This window comes from Geotrypetes seraphini, chromosome 10 (assembly GCF_902459505.1).
Source record: "Geotrypetes seraphini chromosome 10, aGeoSer1.1, whole genome shotgun sequence".
NCBI classification, from domain to species: domain Eukaryota; kingdom Metazoa; phylum Chordata; class Amphibia; order Gymnophiona; family Dermophiidae; genus Geotrypetes; species Geotrypetes seraphini.
In genome coordinates this window covers 31,955,158-31,976,089 of record NC_047093.1, presented here as the reverse complement: position 1 = coordinate 31,976,089, position 20,932 = coordinate 31,955,158, and the positions used below count along the sequence as shown (strand labels likewise).

Genomic DNA, 20,932 nt, shown 5'->3' with positions numbered 1-20,932 from the left:
TAGTTTATCTGGAACAGTTTATGGTATGGCATAGCATGGGGTATAGTATTACCAGTAGTTAGGCCTGTTTTTATAGTAACTCTCAAGCAACCAGAAACTACATTTATCCGGCATCTATTAATCCCCAAAAGTGCCATTTAACTGAGAGTCTACTCTTTTTTATTAGTGAAAGGGAGGTGGTCACATGGAACACGGAGAAAAGGACAGTGTCCGCATTCTAGAATGCATGGGACAAGCAAAGAGGATCTCTGAGGCAGGGAAAGGGATTATAAAGAAAATGTGGATTTTATTTGCCACAAAATTTGCTTTATCATATTGCAAACCATGCTTTGTACCTGAAATGTTCTAATTGCACATGTAAAAACATGTAGAGGTCAACATTAAGCTGGAGCAGCCAGTGGGTTGTTTTTTTTTTTTTTTTTTGGGGGGGGGTTAATGTCTAGAACTACAGCCAAAATAAATTGAGATATTCTAGTGCTGGCATCCAGATAGTGGCTGGCACAGAGTATCTGGATTCAAGGTGACCACTGATGCCATCCTGATAATGGCAATATTCAGCTCTTCAGAACCAGATGAAGTTCTGACAGCCTTTTTGCAGTCCTAACTTTATCTGGAGAGTTTTCCCATTAGTGGACTGAAATACTGTATCATCAGTACCTGGCTAACTCCAGGGATAGTTCTCGCTCTTCCTGTGGACCGCCCCATCATTATCCAGATAGGTCCAGGGCAGTCTACAATGATGTTTAACTGTATTAGCCTGTCAGAAAGTGCTAAGCCCAGATTATACTGCATTTTAGTACAGGGACCCCTTGGTGTCTCTTTTTACTGGGTTCCCTCCCCACACACACAACATCAAGTTTCATGTCAGTTAAGTTTTGTGCTCTACAGAAATACATTGGTTAATGGTGATGGTGGGAGCTTATAGAATTACCATATTGCTCAAGAAAAAGGAGGACCCATTGAGACATCCGACTTTTACTTCCAATCCTTTCAGTAGAAGTAAAACCCGGATGTCTCAATCCGTCCCCTTTTTTTCTGGAGCCCTTAGGCAACCCTTAAATCTCTGGAACCTTGCAATCCCAACTTGGTCCGTTTTCAAAATCTTTGCCCTTTCACCGGTTTCCCCCTCCTGCCAAGTTTGGAACCTTATTTTGCCCCCAAACAGAGACAGTAGGACAGACATTTCCGGCCCCTTTTGTCTATAATTCTTTCCAACTTCGCTTAGGTTGGAAAGAAAGCAAAAGAACCCATGAATCCTTCCAATCTAGCCAGCTTTCCTCCCCCTCTGCAGATTTTTTTCTTAAAAAGAATTTCACACGGGGACCCGGAACGCTTTCGTCACAACGCCTAGGGACGTCTTTCCCGATCCGTGAGAGCTCGCCTCGCTCCTTTGAAGCCCGTCGTTAGATGAGGTCTACGCGTGCGAGTCGCCGCGGGCCGGTTACACAGCCCCGCATCCTTCCCATCGAAACGTGTGCGTGGCGGCGCTTGACCGCTGCTTCAGCACCTACAGCCCCGCTGCATTCAGCTGCGCGAAAAGGGAGGAGCGGCTTTCTTTTCCAAGGACTACTACTGCCCCCTGGTGCACGTTCACGAGAACTGCTTCCTACATGTCAGCAGCTGAGCAAAAACCTGTACTGGTAAGGGAACGTGTGACCTCGGCATTTCCGGTGCACCAGCCGGGGCCTGAACTGGAAGAATGGAGCCTCCCGTACAAGTGCAGACAACCAGCCATGGTAAGGCAGCTGCAGCAGTGCGGGCCTCTCCCGGCTTGCAAGCACCTTCGCGATGGGCAAAAAAGGGAAGGGGGAGGACTGGTAAATCTGGCAAAGCTTTCCTTCAGACAAGATTCCCTGCATCCTCTTTCAGGGCTCAGACTAAACAGTCTTTCATTGTTTACATTTAGTGATTTTACAAAGCACTCTCTCACTCCCTTCTGCCCTTAGGGATCTTCTTTACAAGGTCAAAAATAACGAGAGCAATTGTTTTAATTATAGGACTGGCTGCTTGGGAGGAACTCCTGGGTTTCAGTGAAATGAAGTTGGTTCTAATATGCCAGGGGGCAGAATGCAATGTTTAATGTGGGTTTCATGTGCTCCCCTGATTTTAGGGGATGGGATTCAGCATACATAGTAAAAATGTAGGAAAGGATAGGTTGATTTCTGAGATGGACATATAGACAATGATGAATCTCAGGACTGCCTACTGACAAACAGAGATTGGACTGGTACTATCTCACTGAGCTTTTAAAAACATATCCTGGACATTCTGATGTCACTTGTTTAAATAAGTCTTATTGGTACACCTGTCTCCTTTGAAATCGGGTGGGGCAGGGCTGAGAACCTTATCTTACCCAACATTGATGTGTAGTAGATTGCAGGGTCTTGGTTGGACTCTAAAATCTTTGCAGGGATTGAGAATACCATAATGGCCAAATTGGCATTTGAGGAATAGGTTTTAATGTGGGGTTTGGTTTTTTTTTTTTTTTTTTTTGGTTTGTAGGGTTTCAGAGTGTCTAGTTTGGAAGGAGATGTGCAGTATTTCCATGCATGTAAAAGTATTGATAGGCACTCTATTGCATATTTAAACTAGAGTCCCGTAGGGTTACCATATGGCTCCAGAAAACAAAAGAGGATGACTTCAGACATCCAGGTTTTACTTCCGGATATCTCAGTCGTCCCTCTTTTTTTCTGGAGTCACATGTATCCCTAACCAGGAGGACATAGTTGGACAATGAAATGTGAAATTCGGAGGATGGTATTCCACTTTTGATCTTCCATTACAAACACCATACAACTGTCATCCTATTTTTCATATCTCTTCTTGGAGAACAGTGACATTTGTAAGTTGCTGTGGAAAGCCCTTCCTGTAGGCCTGCCCTGTTTCTTACAATTTAAAAAAAAAAAAGTTCTGGTTTGGTGGAACAATACAACTCCTTTGGAACTAATTAGTGGCCTAGGAAACTGTTTATCTGCTGCTGGTCTCCCATTTTCCTCTTCTTTGGTTCTCAGACCAAGTAATCATGCATGTAAGAAAATGGGAAGGGTGAGAAACCACAGTCCTCTCTGTTCGTAGTTGTTGTAATGAGATAATTTAAGAAAACATAGCATAGCGGTTCTTCATCCTAACTGTAATAAGTCATCCTGTTATAGAGAAGGGCCACATTTCGGATTTGTAGGTACTTGGAGAACCTCAGAAAAAAATAGTTAATGTCTTATTAAAGAAATGACAATTTTGCTTGAAGTAAAACTCTTTATAGTTTATAAATCTTTCCTTTTGGCTAATAAAACGCTAAGCGCGCATGCGCACTCCTACCTGCGTGTTCCGTGATCCGTATGTCCGTGGCAGGTAGGAGTGCGCATGCATGCCTAGGGTTCTGTTTTCCCGTAACGCAGTTCATCGTCGTCGCCTCCCCCCACCCTGCACACGAACCCCCGTTGACCCTCCAACCCAACCGTCCCACCGCGAGACGACCACAAACCTCCCGCTTCCAGCAGCGTCTGCAGCACTCCAAATACGCTGCCTCGCGGCCCTCCACCGCCCCGATTTCCTCTGCCGCGTCCCTAATGACATCATCAGAGACACAGCAGAGGAAATCAGGGCAGCAGAAGGCTGCGAAGCAGCGCGCCCAGAGTGCTGCAGACGCTGCCGGAGCTGGGAGGCCCGTCAGTCGACTCGCAATGGGAAGGTCAGTGGAGTCGGCTGCACTGCGGCGGTAGTGGCGGGGGCAGGGGGGGGAAGATGGAGTTAGGACTAAAGAGGACTGTGAAGATTTACAAAGGGACCTGAGCAAACTAGGAGAGTGGGCAACAAGATGACAGATGAAGTTTAATGTAGAGAAATGTAAAGTCTTGCATATAGGAAGCAGAAACCCGAAGTACAGCTATACGATGGGAGGGCTGGTAATGGGTGAAAGTACCCTAGAAAAGGACTTAGGGGTAATAGTGGACAGGACAATGAAGCCATCGGCACAGTGCGCAGAGGCCTCTAAGAAGGCAAATAGAATGCTAGGTATTATCAAGAAAGGTATTACAACCAGAACGAAAGAAGTTATCCTGCCGTTGTATCGGGCGATGGTGCGCCCACATCTGGAGTACTGCGTCCAATATTGGTCGCCGTACCTTAAGAAGTATATGGCGATACTCGAGAGGGTCCAGAAAAGAGCGACACGATTGATAAAGGGTATGGAAAACCTTTCATATGCTGAAAGATTAGAGAAACTGGGGCTCTTTTCCCTGGAGAAGCGGAGACTTAGAGGGGACATGATAGAGACTTACAAGATCATGAAGGGCATAGAGAAAGTGGAGAGGGACAGATTCTTCAAACTTTCAAAAACTACAAGAACGAGAGGGCATTCAGAAAAATTAAGAGGGGACGGATTCAGAACCAATGGTAGGAAGTTCTTCACCCAGAGGGTGGTGGACACCTGGAATGCGCTTCCAGAGGGTGTGATAGGACAGAGTACGGTATTGGGGTTCAAGAAGGGATTATATAATTTCCTGAAGGAAAAGGGGATATAAGGGTATAGATAGAGGATTACTATACAGGTCCTGGACCTGATGGGCCGCCGCGTGAGCGGACTGCTGGGCATGATGGACCTCTGGTCTGACCCAGTAGAGGCACTGCTTATGTTCTTATGTTTCTCAAGGATTATACTGCAAAGGGGGGAGGGAGGCAGGCAGGCTGACTTCGGAGGATGGGGGTGAGACAAAGTCTGGAAGGTAGTGAGGGGAACATAGGAAAGAGGCACTGGGGGGCACTAAGGACACAGGACAGAGGCACGGGGGGCACTAAGGATACATGAAGGAGACACTGGGGGCACTAAGGATACAGGAAGGGGGCACTAAGGATACAGGAAGGAGACACTGGGGGGCACTAAGGATACAGGAAGGAGACACTGGGGGCACTAAGGACATGGGAAGGAGGCACTGGGGGCACTAAGGACACAGGACGGAGACAATGGGGCACTAATGCGCCTCTTGTTCAGCAAGAGCCTCAATTACCTGATCATGCAATTTGATATGAACTCTGCCTTTGACCTAGTGGAAAATGCTACAATGCCTGGACGCAATTGTCATTAGGGAAGAGGTGTTGGACTGGTTCCGAAGCTTCCTTATGTCCCGTACCTATCAAGTACGTTTCAATTACGATCTCTCCAATACCTGGAGCAATCCATCTGGCGTACCACAAGGGTCACCACTATCCCTATTGCTTTTCAATGTCTACATATCCTCACTAGGTGCGCAATTGACCCAGCTGGGGATAAAACTATTTAGTTATGCAGATGACTTTACGATCATCATCCCATTTGCAAATTCTCTCTCAGAAGTTACTCCCAAAGCATCAGAAGCACTAAATTTGGTGGAGCAATGGATGTCTGAATTCAAACTGAAACTTAATTCAGAAAAAATAAAATTTTTTGTAGCTTCGCCACACCCGATTAACACCAAAACACCACTATGCATCAATAAACTTAGTTATCCTATTCAGACTACTGTGAAGGTATTGGGTGTAACACTAGACCAGTGCTTAACCATGAAGGACCAGGTAGACTCCTTAATCAGAAAGGGTCTTTTCACTCTCTGGAAACTTCGATCCATTCGAGCATATTTTGATATGTCAGCATTTAGAATTCTGGTACAATCCCTTATGCTGAGTCAACTTGATTACTGTAACATCGCCTATTTAGCAATTTCCCAAAAGAATATGCGATGATTACAACTTATACAAAATGCAACGGATTTTCAGACTGAGGAAATTTGATCACGTGACACCTTACTACCGACAGCTGCATTGGCTACCGATGGAGGCACGCGTAAAGTTTAAGTTCACCTGTTTCTGCTTTAAAGCACTATATGGTCTAGCCCCCAAATACATAACTGACCTTTTTTCCTTCTCAGCCAACAGACATAAGAGAAGCTCACACTTGAACTTCGTTTCCCTCCCCTCCCCCCCCAGTTAGAGGATGTAAACTCAAAAGACACCACCAATACCTTCTCTCACACCAAGCAGCATTATGGGGTAAAGATCTAGAACAATTGCTTACGCCTTCCACTTATGGGGAATTTAGGAAACGCCTAAAAACATATCTGTTCCTGAAGTATCTAGACAGCTGACCCATTCAATTCTTTCTCTTCAATAACGATTCCCTTGAACTGTTAACCACTATCTTTCACCTCTGTTAAGTTCATTCAATTTGTACCATCTTTTAATCTATGCAAACCGCAGAGAACTTCACGGTCCTGCGGTATATTAAAAAAAACTGTTGTTATTATTATTATTATTATTATTAAGGACAGAGGCACTGGGGGCAATAAGGACATAGGAAGGGATACTAAGGACATAGGAAGGGGCACTAAGGACATAGGAAGGGGGCACTGAGGGCACTAAGGAGATAGGAGGCACTGAGGGCACTAAGGACATAGGAAGGAGGCACTGTGGGCACTAAGGACATAGGAAGGCGGAACTGGGGGCACTAAGGACATAGGAAGGAGGCACTGAGGGCACTAAGGACATAGGATGGGACACTATGGACATAGGAAGAGGACCACGGAGAGACAGGCAGGCATGGTGCAACAGAGAAATACAGGCAGGCAGGGGGACAGGGAGACAGAGACAGAAAGAAAGTCAGACAGACAGGGGGCCAGAGAGAGACACAGACAGAAAGAATGACAGACAGCGTCCAAGAAGAGAGAGAGACAAATAAAACCCCAGACAGATATCTACTCTAGCACCCGTTAATGTAACGGGCTTAAACACTAGTTTATAGCTAAAGAGACATATAATCAAGAAACTGTTTTATTTTACTTTTGTGATTGTGATAAACATACCGAGGGTCTCAAAATAGTACCTGGCGGGCCGCATGTGGCCCCCGGGCTGCGAGTTTGAGACCACTGCTGTAGATGTTTCTTTCCTTGGGATTTATTAACCGCATTTTCATGAAGAGATTCACCCAAAGCGGAAATATGTTCCCTCTGTGTCCCGGCAGGCTCACAATTAGAGAATGACACGGGAAGCGATCCCCGCAGGGAGCCGCGGCGTGGCTGCGGTTTGGCTGCGGGTTATGGAGACTCCAAAGCCAAATCGCCGCAGACACGGGGACAAAAGTTTTCACCGCCCGCAAAAACGGTGAAAAGATTTGTCCCCGCAGGCCAATGTACCCCCTTCTAGGAACCGCTATTTACCTGTGTTTCACCGTGTTCGTGACCGGGTGTTTGATGTCTCCGCCATGTTGTCTGTCTCCTCCAACTCTCGATCCAACTTGCACGTTGCCGCATTGACTCCGCCCCCCAATATACTGGCTCCTCATTTGTCAGATCAAAGTAGGGGACCAATCGCTACTGCCGCACATGATATTTAATGGCTTGTAGTGCAGCAGTAGCGATTGTGATTTCGGAGCCGAGCAGAGGATTTGGATTTCGCAGCTTCTTGAAAACCTGAAAACTTCGTCGGTTACAAGCTGAGGTAAGGAAAGGAATGTTTGTGTAAAAAAAAAAAACCAGCTCCGTGCTGAGGTCTGGCTGATATTTAACTAAGTTTTAAAGTTTTAAAGTTTTAAAGAATGTTTCCTTTATACGTAAATAAAGAAAAGTATATAAAATCGTACCCGTTTGAGGCTTTTATGTATGCAGCAGTGACGGTGACGGGGCGGTGAATGGGGTTGCAGTGGCGGTGACGGGGCGGTGAATGGGGTGGCAGTGGCGGTGACGGGGCGGTGAAGGGAATGGCGGTGACGGGGCGGTGCAGAGGATGGTGAGACGGGGACGGGGTGGTGACGGGGACCAATTTTTTCACCGTGTCATTCTCTACTCACAATCTAAGTGTGGTATCTGGGGCAACGGAGGGTTAGGTGACTTGTCCCAGAGTCAAAGGGAGCAGGCTGGGATTGAACTCGCAACCTCGGGGTGCTGAGGCAGCAGCTCTAACCACTGTGCTACTCCTTGGTGCCACCAGGGGCATAGCTATGGCCCCTCTACTCGGAATCAGGCCCTACCCAGTCAGTGGCGAGAGCACAGCCAAAGTCAGAAAACCTAAAATCTGTCAGTAGCCGCACTGCCTGGATGTCCACCTTTGGCCCACCAAAGAATCTGTCCTGGCTATGCCAGCAGATGGGACGTGAGTTGACGGCCTTCCATATCCTTGGACTCGCTTCTGGTGTAAACATAGAAACATAGAAGATGACGGCAGAAAAGGGCTACAGCCCATCAAGTCTGCTTACCCACCCCCTGCCTATGCCCTAATGACCCAATTTCCTTATCTTGACCCTCGTAGGGATCCCATTTATTCTTAAAGTCTGGCACGCTGTCTGCCTCGATCACCTGCACTGGAAGCTTGTTCCAATGATCAACCACTCTCTCTGTGAAGAAATACTTTCTGGTGTCTGCAGCAGCCACTCTCTCCTCCTCTCCCTATTGGCTAAGGCTCTTAACATTTGCATCTCCTCTTCCTATAGGCTAAGGCTCTTTACACCTGCATTGTGATGTCATAGAACTTTCTGATTATAGAAACATGATGGCAGATAAAGGCCAAATGACCCATCATAGAAACATAGAAGATGACGGCAGAAAAGGGCTACAGCCCATCAAGTCTGCCCACTCTGCTTACCCACCCCCTGCCTATGCCCTAATGACCCAATTTCCTTATCTTGACCCTCGTAGGGATCCCACATGGGTATCCCATTTATTCTTAAAGTCTGGCACGCTGTCTGCCTCGATCATCTGTGTGTTGTTTTCTCTTTAGGCTTGGGAACGTATTGCACGCCGGGGTCTACACGGAAGAGGCAAGTACGATTCTCAGCCCGTCATGACATAATGCTGCTGAGGGAAGTAATTCATCAGAACCCCTTTGCCCTGAAAGAATCGGGCCGCGTCTGGGCCAAAATCGGGGAAGAACTAACCGCCGCACTGCAAGGCGAATACTTTGAAGTGGATGGTCGGAGGTGCCGAGAGAGGACTGCGCTTCTCCTGGACTACTATAAGAGGCAAAACTTTGCAGGGCTCAGAAGGTGAGTGCAGGGCTAATCCCAATTTCTTTATATACCATTTATAGCCTAAGGGATTTACATTCAGGCACTCAGGCATTTTTTTTCCCCTATCTGTCCTGGTGGGCTCAACACTCTATCTAAAGCAGAGTTTCTAAACTAAACTAAACTAAACTAAATCTTAGGTTTGTATACCGCGCCATCTCCACAAGCGTAGAGCTCGGCACGGTTTACAGGGTTAGGTTGAAAAGGAGCTACAATGAAGGGTTATAGGAAAGGAGCTAGGAAGATAAAGAACCAAAGAGCGGGAAGTGTTAGATTTTTGAAAAGAGCCAAGTTTTCAGGTGTTTGCGGAAGGATTGGAGGGAACTTGAAACTCTGAGCAGGGATGTGAGGTTATTCCAGAGTTCTGTGGTTCTAAAGGGGAGGGATGTTCCTAATTTTCCTACGTGGGATATACCTTTTGTAGAGGGGAATGATAGTTTCAGTTTTTGGGAGGATCTAGTGGAATTAGGGTTAGAGGAATTCCAGAAGAGTGGGATAACGGGAGGGAGGATGCCATGTAGGATCTTGAATTAGGGAACAAGTGAATATATCCCCTAGGTGTTTGGAGTATTGAATTGTTGGTTTCCTTGAGGTTGTGTGATTGTGGAGTGGTTCACTTAGTAATTAGGATTAAGTGGCTTGCCCAGGGTCACAAGGAGCAGCATGGGATTTGAACCCACACTCTCAGGGTGCTGAGGCTGTAGCTCGAACCAGTACGGCACACACTCCCCAATTCTTGGGGGCGTGCCAATTACTCTTCTGTCACTATGATTCAGAGCTCATTGAACCTTATACATTATGGCATTTGTAATGTTCCAAGAATATAGAATCTGTTGTTTGCTCTCCATAGAATATAGACCATATCTATGTGTCCCAGAAGCCTGAAGCAGACAGCCAGAACTAAAGAACTGAGCTTAGTATTTTTGGAGCCGGGAGACATATAATTAAATTAGGGCTGCATTTCGATTAACATTTTTAATCGTAAAAAAAAAAAAGTAATAATAATTAATCAATCGTGATTAATCGCATGTTTTAAAATTTTAATCTTGCAATTAATCACATGATTAAAGATGGGACATAGCCAGCTGTCCATTGGTTGAGGGCACAGGAGTATATTTGGAGGCTGTGCATTTCTTCCCTTCCTCCCCACATTAGGTATCATAACTTTGCTGGATGGGATACTAATGCCCCGCCAATCAAAGAAATCCACTGCCAAAGCTGCCTCCTTCCTCCTTGTGTTGCCTCAAGAGCGAGGAAGCCAGTGAGGTGCCTTCATCCGCCAATGCCGGCACTCCCTGAGCATACTCAATTCACGTAAGAATAGCCTGACTAGATCAGATCAAATGGCCCATCTAGCACAGTATCCTTTCTTCATGGTGGCCAAACCAGGTCATCAGTATCTGGCAAAAACCACAAATAGTGGCAACATTTCACGCTATCCATCCAGGGCAAGCAGTGACTTCCCCCATGTCTGTCTCAATAGTGAACTAAGGACTTTTCCTCCAGGAACTTATACAAATCTTTTTTAAAACCAGCTACATTAACTGCTTTTACCACATCCTCTGGTAATGCGTTCCAGAGCTTAACTATTCTCCGAGTGAAAAAATGTTTCCTCCTATTGGTTTGAAAAGTATCTCCCTCTAGCTTCGTTGAGTGTCCCCCTAGTCTTTGTCATTTTTGACGGAGTAAAAAAATCAGTCCACTTGTATCCATTCTACACCACTCAGGATTTTGCAGACTTCACAAGCTGCAGAGCCCTAATATCTTTAGTCTTACTTTATCTGAGAGGAGGTCCATCCCCTTTATCATCTTGGTTGCTCTTCTTTGAACCTTTTCTAGTTCTGCTATATCTTTTTCAAGATAAGGCGACCAGAACTGAACGCAATACTCAAGCTGAGGTTGCACCACAGAGCGATACAAAGGTACATAAGAACATAAGAATTGCCGCTGCCGGGTCAGACCAGTGGTCCGTCGTGCCCAACAATCTGCTTACATGGCGGCCCTTAGGTCAAAGACCAGCACCCTAACTGAGACTAGCCTTACCTGCGTAAGTTCTGGTTCAGCAGGAACTTGTCTAACTTTGTCTTGAATCCCTGGAGGGTGTTTTCCCCTATAACAGCCTCTGGAAGAGCGTTCCAGATTTCTACCACTCTCTGGGTGAAGAAGAACTTCCTTATATTTGTACAGAATCTATCCCCTTTTAACTTTAGAGAGTGCCCTCTCATTCTCGTCACCTTGGAGAGGGTGAACAATCTCTTTTTCTCTACTAAGTCTATTCCCTTCAGTATCTTGAATGTTTCGATCACGTCCCCTCTCAGTCTCCTCTTCTCAAGGGAGAAGAGTCCCAGTTTCTCTGATTTCTCACTGTACGGCAACTCTCTAATCTTTCACTGTACATATTATAACATTCTTAGTCTTGTTAACCATCCATTTTTAAAATAATTCCTACCATCTTGTTTGCTTTTTTGGCTGTGACTGCACATTGAAGAGAATGTTTCAGCATATTACCTGTAATGACATATTACCTATAATGGATCTTTTTCTTGGGCACTGAAGGTGGACCCTAGCATCTGGTAACTACGATTTGGGTTATTCTTCCCAATGTGCATCACTTTGCATTTCTCCACTTTAAATTTCATCTACCATTTGGACACCCAGTCTTCGAATTTTCTAAGGTTTGCCTGTAATTTTCCACAGTCCGCTAAGTATGCTCAGGGCATGCTGGCATTGGTGGTTGAAGGTAGAGAATGACACGGTGAAAAAATTCATCACCGTTCCCATCCCCGCAGATAACCGCGGGAAACCATCTTCATGTCATTCTTTAAGGAGAGAGGAAAGAATCAGAGTATAATTGGGCACAATCACTGACCCGCAAGCTTTGCTTTGAAGAATGCTGGTGTAGAAGGACCGAGGTTGAAATAGACACTAGAAAATGACATGGGATTATTTCCCGCGGTTATCCGTGGGGACGGGAATGGTGATGAATTTTGTCACTGTGTCATTCTCTAGTTGAAGGCACCTTGCTGACATCTTCGCTCTTGAAGCAGTACAAGGAAGAAGGAGGTGCTTTGGCAGAGAAATTCAAATCACCTCAAGCCCCAGCCAATCAGGTTTGAGGAGCCCACACAATATCAAGATAAACCTGTAGATCTCCCAGTACACCCTGAAGAAAGCCACAGAATGATGGCCAAAACGTCGGTTCTACCTATCCAGACATGGCAAGACCCGGACAACTGAAACAATAATGACACCAGCCGTGGAAGCCTAAGAGAACGTACAAGCTAGATGTTTTGAAATGATAGCATGCGACTTAACCCTCAAACTCACACCTTTCATGAGGCACCTTCTTCTACTGATCCTGTAGGCAATCGGCCGGTGCCAGCACCTCTCCTCCTCTCTGCGCGCCTTCCCTTCCGACACCCCCAACTGGCAGCTCAGGGCCCATACATAGGACCTTCGCGCATGCGTGGATATCAACACGATGTTACGCACGTGTGTGATGTCATCACAGCGACGTTCGCGCACTTCTGGATGCCTTGAGCTGCGGCCACTACGTTTAGTGTGCCGCGGCTTGACAACGTTTGTGAGATACTGATGTAAGAGATGATCCCTGAAATCAATTTGAGACAAACAGGACAAATAAGAGATTAGGGAGTAACAGTTACTGTGGGAATGATTAAAACAACATGGGTCCTGAACAGGGCAATAAGAGGTTAAAATTGACCTCAAAGGGATTATGAAGAAAGCGGGGTTGAACGATGAACTTCGAAAAGAGAAGTTGGAACTCCTTAAAAAAATCAATAAACACAAACAGGAAAACTAATCAACATGTGTTTATTAATTTTTTATGGGGTCCATCTCAAGGTATTTTTTGACCCCAGAAGCAGGCATGCAAGGAGAATGAATAAAATTTGATATGTAAGAACTAAAAAAATCCTGTTTTTCTACAACTGGGCCGGCCCTATGGTAATTTAAGATTTTGCAAAAACTTGCTGCAATTCAGAAAACTCCTTAAAACGTACCTCTTTGCACAGGCGTTTTTAATCTAATGCTATTAGTTTGATTTGCAAAATTTGTTTTCTTAAAGGCCAACTCGCCCTCCATCCCTTTCTAGTTAGCTTGGAGGTCACCCATCAGTGAGAATACGCTGCCTGCTTGTCCTTGGATAAAGCACAGTTACTTACCGTAACAGGTGTTATCCAGGACAGCAGGCAGATATTCTCACAACCCACCCACCTCCCCAGGTTGGCTTCTTAGCTGGCTTACCTTAACTGAGGGACCGCATGCCTACGTCGGGCGGGAAGGCACTCGCGCATGCGCGGTGTGGGCTAATCGCAAACTTTCTAAACTTAAAGTTGCGATTCACTTTTGAAATGTCTGTACCGGGGCTCCGTCGGTGACGTCGCCCATCAGTGAGAATATTACATTACATTAGAGACTTTTATTCCGCCTGCACCTTGCAGTTCTAAGCGGATTACAATTGAAAATGGCTGGACATTTCCAGGAAGTTACAAATTTTAAGGAAAGATACATAGAGATGCTAGAATAAGAGATAGGGTTAGATACATAGTGGAGGCTAAGAGGGTAAATTTAAGGAAGGGGGGACATTTGAGGAAACTTGTAGGGAGGGAGGAGATTAGGGTTGGTTATATGGTGGAATATCTGCCTGCTGTCCCTGGATAACACCTGTTATGGTAAGTAACTGTGCTGTTTGCGAACATAATTTGTTCCAGAAACATGCTTGTAATCCAAAGCACTCAAATATATCAAAGCGAATTTCCCTATAAGAAATAATGGAAACTCAGATGATTCATTCCACAACCCAAAAACTTTAATACAAAATACTATTGAGCAGTCACTACACTCCTGCAGCGTCAGAGAAAGAGCAGAAACAAAGGCTCAGTTGTTATGACGTGACGCGCGTATAGACTGCTTACTTGTGATGCACGTATACAGTGCGTACTTGTATTGCAAGACCTCGCAGCATCAGAGAGAGAAGAACCATCAGCTCAGTTGCGATGACGTGACACACATATACATACTCATATTGCAAGACCGTGCTCGTTTAGAACAGTCCGCAGCGTCGGAGAGAGAAGAACCATCGGCTCGGTTGTCATGCGCGTATACTGTACGTACTCGTATTGCAAGACAACGCTAGTTTATCAAGTTAAAATTTAATAAAACGTTTTGCTCGTCTTGCAAAACACTCGCACACAAAGTTACTCGCAATCCAAGGTTTTCCTTTATATGCCCCTTTCTATGATGAATATGGTAAGAGCGTTTTTAAACTTTGCCCCGCCTTTGTCAGTTTTATATTTTGTTTTGTTTTAACTGTATATGATTAAAACTGTGCATGTAAATTTCTGAGCCGCTTTGGTCGAAAGCGGGTTATAAAATGTTTTAAATAAATTTATGCCAAAACACTGTGCCGTGTCAGGTCTTAAATTTCTGTGGACTTACGCAATAAACTTATTGTTTGCCTCTTTCTCCCAGCTCATCTTTTGGAAGTCCATTACTCAACCCCCACGTTCTTCATTGGGTTTTCCTTTTGTTGGACATCTTTGAATTTGACTCAAAAAGATTATGATCAGAAACTGTGGGACACTTTGTAAACCTTCTCAGGTTATTATGTCATGACAGTGTCATATGTCCTTGTGTTGTCGTTTTTTTTTTTAAATTCCTTACTATTGTTGTCTTTGCTGCACCTTGGATGCTTGGCTAACTCAAGATGTGGGACGGAGTCGCTTTATATGGAAAAGGAGGACCTGCTCCATGAAGTCTTAGAACTGGAGTCAGAGAAGCGTTTGATGATGACGACAGAAAATCGGTACAAGGAGCCACAGGAGGAAGCTGTAGCAGTGACTATCACTGAGGAAACCTTGAGGAAGGCCCAAGAAGACAGCCTTGGGCAACAACCTGAAATAGACAACACTGCACCATCCCAGTGCAGACCACATCGAGGTATCTCCTGACTGACCAGAATTGTAACACAACCCTCCCTATCCTAACCTCTACCCAAAACACTCACCACCCTCTATGAAAGAGATTTGCCTCCACCCTAAAAGATCTTAAGTCCCCTCCCCCCACACTATCTCTTCCAACATCCCAGAACAGTTGTCTCAAACATCCAACATTTCAGTCCACATCCAGAAAAAGCCAGATCTTTATTTCTTCAGCTCTTAATTGCATAAGCAACACTGCTTAAAGACAGGACTGACTTTTATGCAGTCCAATTTGATCACTGAACTTAAGTGGTTAAGTGCTGAATATTGGCACTTAATCAGATGATCATATAACACCTGAATCACCTGGAAAAAGCTCAATGGCTGCCAGCAAGTCCCGCGAGAACTGACAGCAGCCAGTCAGGAACCGGTACGGGGCCAGGCTGGATGTCGAAAAGATTGCTCCTGCCCTGCAGCATTGGCCACGAGATTAGAGGAAGCAGCCGTGGAGGTATTTAAGGGGGATTAAAAAACGGCTAGTAACATGGGCCAGCTTATCTAGCAGGTGTAAAACAAAATGCGGCTTTTTCTGCGGCCTGTACACTGGGGCGGCCTATACATGGGGAAATACAGTATATAAAAAGTCCTATGGAAGTAATGTCCTTAGAGGGATTCAGTCAATGACCCAACACATGTATAAAAAGTCCTATGGATGTAATGTCCTTTTCTTGAAAGGATTCAATCAATGACCCAACACAGTCAGTGTTTCGGCCTCCAGGTGGAGGCCTGCCTCAGGGGTGTGTATTAGTTGGTCTGAAAAGAATACACTAAACATGAATAAAAAGATATCATTGAAAGTACATTCTCAAATGGCATCTATAATAATAAAACGCTAAGCGCGCATGCGCACTCTTAATGCCGTGTTGCCTGATCTGTAGTTCCATGGCTGGCAGAGTGCGCATGCGCCCTTACAATGACCCCACGCTCACGGCAGCAGAAACCAAATAGCGGCCTGGGAAGAGAAGCGACCGAACAAAAACACTCCTTTGCCGGCTCCCCACTCACTCGGTACGTTTTTTTGCGGTCTGACCCTCCCATCCCTTCCCGATGTCTGACAGGCTCCCGTAGTCCCTTACTACCCACCCCCCTTCCCTTCCCACGGTCCCGACAAACCTGCCGATTCCAGCAGCGTCTGTAGCACTCTACACAGCTGCTTCGGGGCCTTCTACTGCCCTGATTTGCTCTGCCGCATCTCTGATGATGTCATCAGGGACGTGCCAGAGTAAATCAGGCCAGTAGAAGGACCCGAAGCAGCGTGTGTACAGTGCTACAGACACTGCTGGAATTGGTAGGTTTGTCGGGACCGCGGGAAGGGAAGGGGGGGCGGTAAGGGAATAAGGGAGCAGGCCAGACCGCATGAAGGGAAAGGGGGGGTAGGGGAAATGCTGCTGCTGCACAGGGAAGTGGTGCGGGGGGAGGGAAATGGAGGGGCAAGGAATGCTGCTGCTGTGGCTGCTGATAAAGATTTATGCCAAGATCACAGCAGAGAGACTGAGTGGAACTTTGGGATAGTTATGGACATAATTGTACTTAGAAGAGCTTGGCTAATATAACAAAAGAAGTATGTCTCATACATAGACTTCAAAGTACAGGTTCACAAAGACAGACAGACAAAGGGGGCCAGGGAGAGAGACAGACAGAAAGAAAGACAACGGGAGGGAACAGACATATTCTAGCACCCATTAATGTAATGGGCTAAAATACTAGTTAGATTATAATAACAGAACAGAACAGCAAACAATATCAACCAGGACTCCTTTTGGTACCACGCAATCACAGGTCTAGAGAGTTGCATGGTGACAGAAATTTCACTCAACCTAGGGTTACCATATGTCTCTAGATAAAGGAGGATGGGTTGAGACATCCAGGTTTTACTTCCATTGAAAGCAATGGAAGTAAGTAGGACAGACTGAAACATCTGGGTTTTACTTCCATTTAAAACAATGGAAGTAAAACTCAGATGTCTTACTCTGTCCTCCTTTTTCTGGAGCTATATGGTAAACTTAACCCAACCCCACTGGAATCTAATCCATACCTACCCATCCCTGCTAAGATCCATTCAATCCCCACCCGTCCCCACAATCTCCACCATCCCCACCCATACCTAAAGGAATCAATGCTACTATTTATTGTTCACAGCCCTCTTTTTCCTCCCACCCCAACAGCTTCCCGTGGCTTTTTGAATGACATTCAAGCCTCAGTCTAGAGTTCCAGCTGCCTATCCATACATTCCAAGCCTCATTCGGTTGCCTCTTGCAGTGCATGCCAAGCCTCATTCTGGAGTCACCAGAGATTTTAACTACACTTCTGCAGGAATCCAGTAGCAACTTTTTCCATCCTTGTAGGATTCCCGCAATCCCAATTCCCATGCAGGTTCTGAAGCTGGCCATTATGTGTCACCTTTAAGTAATGGATTCCCAATATAACAACTGGGTAATAATTCAAACAAAATGTCCCAAAAGTGTTCAGAACCAAAAACAAAACAAAAAAAGGAACCAAACATATAAAAACCTTTGAACCAAAAAGGTGCTCAGATCCAATATATGTAAAGAAAATCTCCAAACCGTGGACAAACCCCTGTAGGGACTTTCACAGAGTCTATCGTTGCACCATCCTCAGAAGGTAGAAAGGTGATTTAATATTTGTTCATTACATCATTGTGTCATTTGTAGTGTCCTTGTAAATATCCAATGTTAAAAAAAAACCTGTGTTCTTCTAAATAATAAACTTATGTGCAAAAGGCCACTTAACTTAGGCTGTATTGAGACTTCTTCCTAATCACTCTAAGTTAAGTGGCCTTTTGCACATAAGTTTATTATTTAGAAGAACACAGGGTTTTTTTCTACCTTTAAGTAATGGCCATGAACACTTGGAGATCAAACTGGGGAACTTTCAGAGGCAGTTCATAGCACTGCTATTGAGCCAGCAGACTAGCCCTGCATGAATGATTCTGATGTTCTCCTGATCATGAACCATCTTGCTTTGATATAAGATATTGTATAAATTATTAATATAACATCTACTATATTAGAATAAAACAAGACATCAAGAAATAAGTAATTAAAATGGGTTGTTTATTATGGTAGGAGCTCCATTAAAAAGGTGGCTTTGTTTCCTTGCAGTTCAAGAAACCAAGGAGGAGATAGAGGACCCCGAGGAGGCTCCCGTTCCCAAGAGAACCTGCCAAGGATGCTGCCAGGCTTATCCAGAAATCTTGCTTCTTCTGGAGAGGCGGGCAGAAATGGAGCAGCGGCTGCGGGAGGAGGAACTGGCTGTCCGCCGTGAAGAACTGGAAGTGCAGAAGGAGAAAATTGCCCTGGACCGGGAGCGGATGGAGGCAGAGAGGAGAGAACGGGAGAAGCGGTTTGAGCTGGAAAGCCAGGAGAGGCAGGTGATCTTGGACATCCTGAAGGAGAAGATGATGAAAAAGTGACCTTGCAAAGTAAACTGGACAAAGAAGATGGCATTCTTTAAAAAGATAAAAATGAAAGGGGACAAGGAAAAGAAAAATAACAATAAAGGAAATGCTACAACAAGAAGCAGAAGATGCAGCAAGCATTTCTGAGTGAAAATTATCCCCAGAACTCATACTGTAGTTGAAAACAAGTTGGATGTTACAATCTTTACATATATGTGCTTGGAAAAGGTTGTGTTGAGATTTTGTAAAAACTCCTCATACACATGCATTATTTTTTCATCCCCAACCTTTTAAAAGGAGGCTTGTGTCCCTCTTTCCCCTCTCAAAGACCACTAGGGATGCTGACTGTGCAGGGGTGACAGGAACTTGTACACATTTTACGCAGGAACTGTGCAGTCTGATGCAGAAGGAGAACTGCATTGCATCCTGGTCTCTCAAAACTGCAAACTGAATGTTGCCATCATTGCAGCAAATCATACAGCCAGCTGCCTTGCACCTTTGAAGGGGGGCAGTGCCACGTTGCGGTTAAAGAGATTGCTATTTTTTAAAATTGAGTCTTCAAAGTCAGTGCATTTCATTGAGGCTTGAAGAGCGCTCTCTCGTTTACAGTGCACCTGTCCCAAAATGTCCATCAGAAACACTAAACTGACCCTTTGAATTTCTTGTAGAGCTTCTTGACTACTTTTAGAAGCAGTATGTGAACTCCCCAAAAGTCTTGAGTTTGACATTTCTATTTGAAAGAATGCTCAGTGCACTGAATAAAAAGGTAGTTTGGTAGATGGTGTCAGATGTGGCTTGAAAAAGGGCTTGGACTGGATTGTTTCCTACTTTACTGATAGATCATCTAAGGTCATTTTTATTGGTACATTGTCTGAACCTTTTTCCACCAAACATGGAATACCACAGGGTTCCATTTTGTCACCATTGCTCTTCAATATCTTTATGACGCCCCTTCTGACGGTGGGCCAATCTATTGGCTTTACCACGTTTGCTTACGCCAACGATGTACAATTAATCCATCCAATTGATCTCAACAATACAGAAGATGTAGCATCCATTAACCATAAATTAGGAAAAATTAAATCATGGTTAGACTCAAATAAACTGTCTCTTAACATCAACAAATCGAAACTCATGATTTTTCCTTTTAAAGAAGGAACAACACTTCAGGCCCCCCTGAACCTTGAATCGCTCCCCATCTAAAACTATTAGGAGTTACTTTTGACAGTAAATTTTCTTATCATTTTCACATTAGCACGGTCGTTCAGAAATGCTTCTATCGACTCAGGATGATACATTCCCTTGCAAAGTTACTTGAACCACCCTTCTTGAACACATTGATCCACTCCCTAGTAATTTATTGTATAGACTACTGTAATGCCCTGTATAAGGGCATTACAAAAAAGGAAACTAGACGGCTTCAGATTGTACAAAACACAGCTATTAAGATCATTTGTGGCGCAAAGAAATACGAACACGTTTCACCTCTTCGAACATAGAATCGGTTATAAAATCTTACTTTTAACATTTACAACAAATTTAAACAATCAACCAGAGTTCATTAACAGACTTTTAATTCCTTATAGCACTTTAAAATCTCTTCGTTCAATGTCTCAGAATCTTTTCGTCATACCTTCTTTAAAATAAAACGTTGCGCTCCAATAATTTTGCCGTTATTGCCCCTACTCTCTGGAATTCGCTACCTAACCATTTGCGTAGTGAATCCGATATAAAACAATTTAAAGCAAAACTAAAAACATTCTTGTTACAGGATGCTTTTGGACAACCGTCCTCTTAAGGACAAAAATTAAATCAAAATTATTACTTTTTACCCTAACCTATTGTATTTTCCCTTTTTTGATGCACTTTTCTTTTACGATTGTAGTTCTCCCCCATTTTCCTATTGTTTGAAGTAGGTCTATATGTCTTATCAGTGCTTTATTATGATACTTAGATTTATCCAGTATCCCCAGTTTTAATATATTTTTATGTAAATTTTATATTCTACACCGCTTAGAAACCTGATTAAGCGGTTTAAAAAATCTTTTAATAAATTTGAAACTTGTAGTAGCCTCAAGAGCACGCCTCTCAAAATGTTTAAGTAGCCCAAACAAGGAGCCAACTACCTAGCCACACCACAGGGCTGGCATTAGGGTTGTGCAAACAGGGTAGCTGCCCTGGGCCCACAAGTTATAGGGGAGCCCCAAGCCTGCTTAAATCTGAAGGAGACGTAGCCTGGGGTGGTTTTGAGGTCCTTTTCCGATTTCTGCCCTTGGCCCCAGAATGTTTAACATTGGACCTGCCACTCCAATGCTCTGAACTAATTTACAGCTAGAGTGTCTAACCTAGGGGTGGGCAACTCTGGTCCTTGAGGGCCGGAATCCAGTTGGGTTTTCAGGATTTCCCCAATGGATATACATTGAAAGCAGTGCGTGCAAATAGATCTCATGCATACTCATTGGGGAAATCCTGAAAATCCGACTGGAT

At 44.6% G+C, this 20,932-nt stretch overlaps 1 protein-coding gene across 1 annotated transcript; it reads left to right on the top strand.

Moving 5' to 3' along the window:
• Positions 1–1,160: 1,160 nt before the first annotated feature.
• LOC117367487 (vicilin-like seed storage protein At2g18540) lies at positions 1,161–20,209 on the top strand. Its single transcript, XM_033960059.1, has 4 exons — positions 1,161–1,736; positions 8,740–9,004; positions 14,754–14,986; positions 18,150–20,209. The coding sequence occupies exons 1-4, from the start codon at positions 1,700–1,702 to the stop codon at positions 18,458–18,460; spliced, it is 846 nt and encodes a 281-aa protein (XP_033815950.1). The 5' UTR covers positions 1,161–1,699; the 3' UTR covers positions 18,461–20,209.
• The last annotated feature ends 723 nt before the right edge of the window (positions 20,210–20,932 follow it).